The sequence below is a fragment of the Austrofundulus limnaeus genome, unplaced genomic scaffold (genome assembly GCF_001266775.1).
Source record: "Austrofundulus limnaeus strain Quisiro unplaced genomic scaffold, Austrofundulus_limnaeus-1.0 Scaffold268, whole genome shotgun sequence".
NCBI lineage: Eukaryota > Metazoa > Chordata > Actinopteri > Cyprinodontiformes > Rivulidae > Austrofundulus > Austrofundulus limnaeus.
In genome coordinates this window covers 326,220-331,524 of record NW_013952670.1, presented here as the reverse complement: position 1 = coordinate 331,524, position 5,305 = coordinate 326,220, and the positions used below count along the sequence as shown (strand labels likewise).

Sequence of the window (5,305 nt, the reverse complement as noted above, 5' to 3'; positions counted from 1 at the left end):
TATATATATAATTTGTCTGTATTTTAAGAGTTTGGAAGGAAGACTTGTATTGAGATGTAAGACAGATGTGGACTAAATTTGAATTTTAAATGTCTTCCCAGTCTCAGCATTTGTTTTTCCTTTTTTCCCCCAACATGGTCAGTATAAAGTCATCAGAAAAAATAGATTAATTAATTACTTCCTAACTGTTAATCTTTGGCTCATGTTGTCCTTTTTCAAAAAGCAAAGAGGGGCCTTAGAAATATCCTCCGTCCATCTGTCCATCTATCCATCTTGTGATGCTGGATTACTTGAAATTTAAGCGAGTGACCGACTTCCATTTGTCATGTGTGGCTGCATTTAGGCATAAAAGGAAGGCCCTGTTGAAAACTGGGTTGCCAAATCAAAATTCATGATGGCTGCTGCCATGTATATCAACTGGCCACCCCGATCATTTGAGAAAACTATGCTTTCTTGTTTTTTTTTAAGTTGCCTAATTTATAATTTTCTCAAATGATTGGCCAGTGCAGTGGCCAAACCTTAATCTATTGTGGACCACCACTGGCCACCCCCTGGCTCCATCATTGCACCTGATAGGTAAATTTGTTTTATCTGCTCACCCAAATTCATCACTGCTGTACACAAAAAATAAAACTAACAAAAAACAACTGTGTTTTCCAACCAACTTGAATATCGTGCATCAAGAACATTAAGCTTTACTGACATTCTCTGTTCAATTTCAGTCCAAAAAAATTCTCACCTCAAAAACTGCAAATCCTTCAGCAATGGGGTACATCAGTGAACTGCTTGTTTATTTATTACTGGCTCAATGTCCTCACCATGGAGGCCTTTAATGCAGAGTTTGTGCTAGTTTTGTTTGCCATCCRTAGGGAGGCTGCATTTGTGCTGCTATATATAGAAGATGAACATAAACACTATGATTTAAGCAGCAGATTAAAGGACCACTGCTTTAGACCCTTGTGTTTGTCGTTTCACCATCATGTTGTGTTTGGTGCAGTCAGACATTAGAGGAGAGAGATGGAGACGATTAAGAATGCAATAGATAATCTGTACATCCSTTGTGTCTTCTGTCAAGAAAATAACTTGGATATTTTGAACTTTAACCTTTAAAGGGACTGCTCAGACCTCTTGAAGTGAAGTTCTGTGGAAAGGTTATGAACTATTCATAATTGTAAATGTTCCAGCTTGCTCCTTGCACCAGTTCAGTTTGGAGAACTAAGAGTTTGATTCTGATTAGGTCTGCGTCATGGCAGGATAACTGTGCCGAATTCTGGCCTTTCCGACAATCTTAAAGAAGTTCAGATTATCATGATGGCTCTAAAGATAATCATGGCATTCTGCCATGGGTGGTGAGTTWAGAGTGATCTAATTGGCTCGGAAGGACGTCGGGACCGGTCTGACCTCAAATTGGGAATATTCAACATGTCTGATTTTTTGGCCCGATGTCTCACCATGTGGCGTTCACCTGAGAACAAAGGAGCCTGTTGAATGAGACGTGTAACCAATCAGAAAGCGAGGTGACRTAAACACGGAGGGGATTCCAAAATACAGAAGACAAAAAACTGTCATGACTCACCAGAAAGTCTGCTGGATGTTAAAAGTCCTGTGGAATTGTTTTTCCTCTGGTAAAAATAGTCCACAAGCGATCCACATTGTTTCGTCCTCGTCGCAAATGTTTGTATACTCTGAAATCACATCTCTCTGGAGATCGTGTGAGATTTTTCCACTGGCATTTGAATTCTCGCAAGATTTCAGGAAGTTTTGCGTGATTTAATATCTGACACCTGAATGTTCATGAATGAAATATCTTTTCATGTGTGGTGTGTTGTCCCTTGTCGTGTGACTGTACACCACACACTGTAGGACCAAACCTGGTACATCCACGATTTGTTATCTTCACGTGTGGAGTCTCTCAGTATTTGAAAATCGGCCAGCTGTTTTTAAATCTTGCTCTGTAGGGAGGGAGCCCAGCTGCAGACTGAGCTCCAGGGAGGAGTTTTGTGTAAATAGGCAGAGCTTTGTACCAGTAAGCATTTAGGCAGCTCCACATGGCCGCCACGGAAGATTCAAGAATTTCTCAAACATGCATGGGTTCATCAAAGCAACACGCCGGGTATGTTTTTGATGAGGGAATGACATTATAACCTGATATAAAGCTCAAAAAAGTCAGTTTTGCATTATASCCCCACACCCTTTAATAACAGCAAAACCAGTTTAAACGTCCATAATGTTAACCATGACCAAAACCTTTGCTTTGGCAGCACGACGGCTCAGTGGTTAGCACTGACGCCTCGCAGCAAGAAGGTCCTGGGTTTGATCACCGGTTCGGACCTGGGGTCTTTCTGTGTGGAGTTTGTATGTTCTCCTTGTGCTTGCGTGGGTTTTCTCCAGGTATTCCAGTCCCCCCTCCCCCAAACATGTATAATAGGTTGCCTTCAGGCCCAGACCTCCCTTGAAAAAGAGATCTGAGATCTCAATGGGACTTGCCTGGTAAAAATAATGGTAAATACATAATAATAATTTGGCAAGGCATATTAGCTCATTTAATGTTGCCATGAACATAAAAAAGCAACAATATTAAACCAGAGCAATTGTTAGGAAYGGATTTGTGTGCGTTCATTTCTCTTGTACAGCCTTTTAGAACCATTCCCATGTGTTTATTTTCAGCTTTTGGAGCTTGAAAGTCAGATTAGTTAAAAGTTAGCTACTTATCTGGATCACATTCATCTTCCACAAAAACAATAAATAAATAAATAAAAAATAAACTGAGATCTTGGCAGAATGAGTATATCTGCTTTACTGAATGTACATTTAAATCATTTTCCACCTTCCACACCTGTGCATGAAGAGCACAGCTCACACCGTAGAGATGAAACTGGGGGGGGAGGAGTTTGTAATGCTGCTGCAGAAAAGCCAGCCGCGTGCTGTGAAAATATTAGATAACGATCTTGGTTTTGCTACAGGCTTTTCTGGCACTAGTAAAGTAGTGTAATTTTCTTTTTCAATATGTTACACAATTTTAATATAATAGCCTTTTTATAGTGAGTTCATACGTGTGTGTGTGTGTTTGGGGGGGGGGGGGGTTAGGGTGAAACAGATCAATTTCAAGCACAGTGGAAAATGTTTTGTTTCTCGAGACATTCAGATATTTCTCACCTTTGTTACACAACGCTGCAGAAAAAAAAGAGAAGTTATGTCTTAACACCTTCTTTAGGTGGCAAGAGGTTTGTTGTCAAAGCTCTGACCGCACGATGCTGTTCAGCTTCATAGAATAAACAACAGGGATCTTCTGGGGGCCCAAGACAAACCTTGACAAACATCTGTCCACATTAGGAGCATGTCAAACTGGAGGACAGGGCTTTGTAAATGAGCTATCAGTCAAAGGCAGGGGAGCAAGGAAAACTGTTTGTGGACGTTATGTAATCTAACAGACTATGAACAGATGTAACTAAAGAAGCAAAGTGAGAAGATGTGGGCCGGCCCTCCATGCCGTGCCGTCAGATTACCGGGACATGTTTGTTTTCGGAGACAGGAAGAGGCAATGCAAATAAATACACAACACGGCCAGCGCTTCCCTCCACCGAGCAGTCAGCTGTGGTCTTTCCCTCCGTCTCGCTCACTCTCGCTCTCTAACTGTTATGTGGGACGCCTGGATTTTCTCTGTGGGTTGGTTTTGAGGTTTTCTCTGCAATGCTGCCTGTTTGCCCGTCTGGGTCAGCCCACATATGTGGCACACAGTAGGAGAAGGGTTAAAAGTCCTTTACTCCTCCCTTCACTGCCTGTCTGTTCATCTTAGTCATACCCCCACCCCCACACCCACCCACCATCACCTCCTCATCTCAAAGACACTGCTTCGGTGGCTCGTTTGTGTGCTCGCACTGMGTGTGAGGAATTATTGTTTTATGGGGAGCTGCTTTTGATTGCTGTGCAGGGACCCTCCTATCGTACAATGGCTCCCCTGTTCTGAGGCCCCCGGCTTTCCAAACTAGACCCAGACCCTTGGGGGTGCCACGGAGAAGGTAGAGGTGGGAGGGGTGGGGATTTGAGAAGGTTAGAATGCATCTGTGGAGCACCCCACTCTTCTACCTCCATTGCCAACCCCCCCTTAAAACAACAGACTCTGAGTTGGGCCCTTACCACTAACTTAGGTAAGGACCCTGCATCGCATACCAGCAGGATTTTATTTTATTTTCCACTTGTCCTCAAAGTTGTCTTTGAGTTCATTCAGAAAGAGGTATCCCGCCTGCTCAGCTGTCTCAGAGTTCAGTCTGCACCACTTCTCCATGTGCAGCAGCTTGTGTTTTCTCTGCAGATTTTTGTTTTGGGGGGGTCTGTTTTCCACTCACTGATTTATGCCTTGGGGCAGCTAAAATTAAGAGAGCATTTTGGTGCCGCCCAGAGTGCCTGAGTAAGTGGAGGAATGCAGTGCAGAGCTCTCCGCTCCATAAGGTGAAGTGAGCAGGCATACGAGGACTCTCACCTCCCAGGAGCAGTGCTGAAAACACTGAGGGAGCCCTGGAAGTTTTTATCCCACCCCCCCACCCCCAACTGTTTTAAGGTCTGGCTTTTTTATTTTGTGGATGTCAATACTTGAAACAAATGTTTGTTTTTGTTATCATTACTTAAATAAGAAAAAGCAGCAAAACAGTGCAGCTTTAAAATAAAGAAGCTGAACTCTCTGCTGCCACCTGCTGGTCACTGATAACGTTCAGGAGCTTTTTATGCTCTGATTTTGCTCTGAACATTAATTCAGTTTGTGCAAATGTATTATGAATAGCATTCAGTTTCTGCAACAGCAGATATTTTTAAACAAAGCAATGCTGAACTTTATTAGTTTAAATAAGTGCTCTTGTGAAGAGTTGTTTATTTATTTATTTATTTTATTTTTTGGCTTTCCTGCACTAGTTTTGTTTGTACATTCAATAATCTAATTCCATACTTTTTTTCAGGTAGCTCATCATTATCCTACAATACACCATCTCACACAGACCCCTCTCCACGTCTGGCTGCCAAAGAAGGTAAACTCGTTTTATTATTATTTTTTTCCACCTTCTTTTAATTACTTTCCCGATTATGTTCACTGCTGGTCAAGTAGTTGTGCTTTTCTTGGTCACCAATATACATACATACATAATTTATTTATTTTTACTTGTGAACTGTATCCTTTAGATCTCTCTCTCTCTCTCTCTCTCTCTCTCTCTCTCTCTCTCTTTATATGTTTGTTTCTGTTGTTTAAATGAAATAAATTTAATAAAATAACTGTAAAGTATTATATTATGATACTTGTACTTTTACTCAAGTATCG

The 5,305-nt window shown here is 41.6% G+C and overlaps 1 protein-coding gene across 5 annotated transcripts in view; it reads left to right on the top strand.

The window, feature by feature from the left end:
- The window catches only part of fli1 (Fli-1 proto-oncogene, ETS transcription factor), a 50,638-nt gene that overhangs the window by 33,096 nt on the left and 12,237 nt on the right, over window positions 1-5,305 (top strand). For all 5 annotated transcript variants that reach the window (XM_014020841.1, XM_014020840.1, XM_014020844.1 and 2 more), the window contains one exon: window positions 4,950-5,018. In XM_014020841.1, the coding sequence (XP_013876295.1) occupies window positions 4,950-5,018 (69 nt within the window). The remainder of the gene's footprint in view (window positions 1-4,949; window positions 5,019-5,305) is intronic.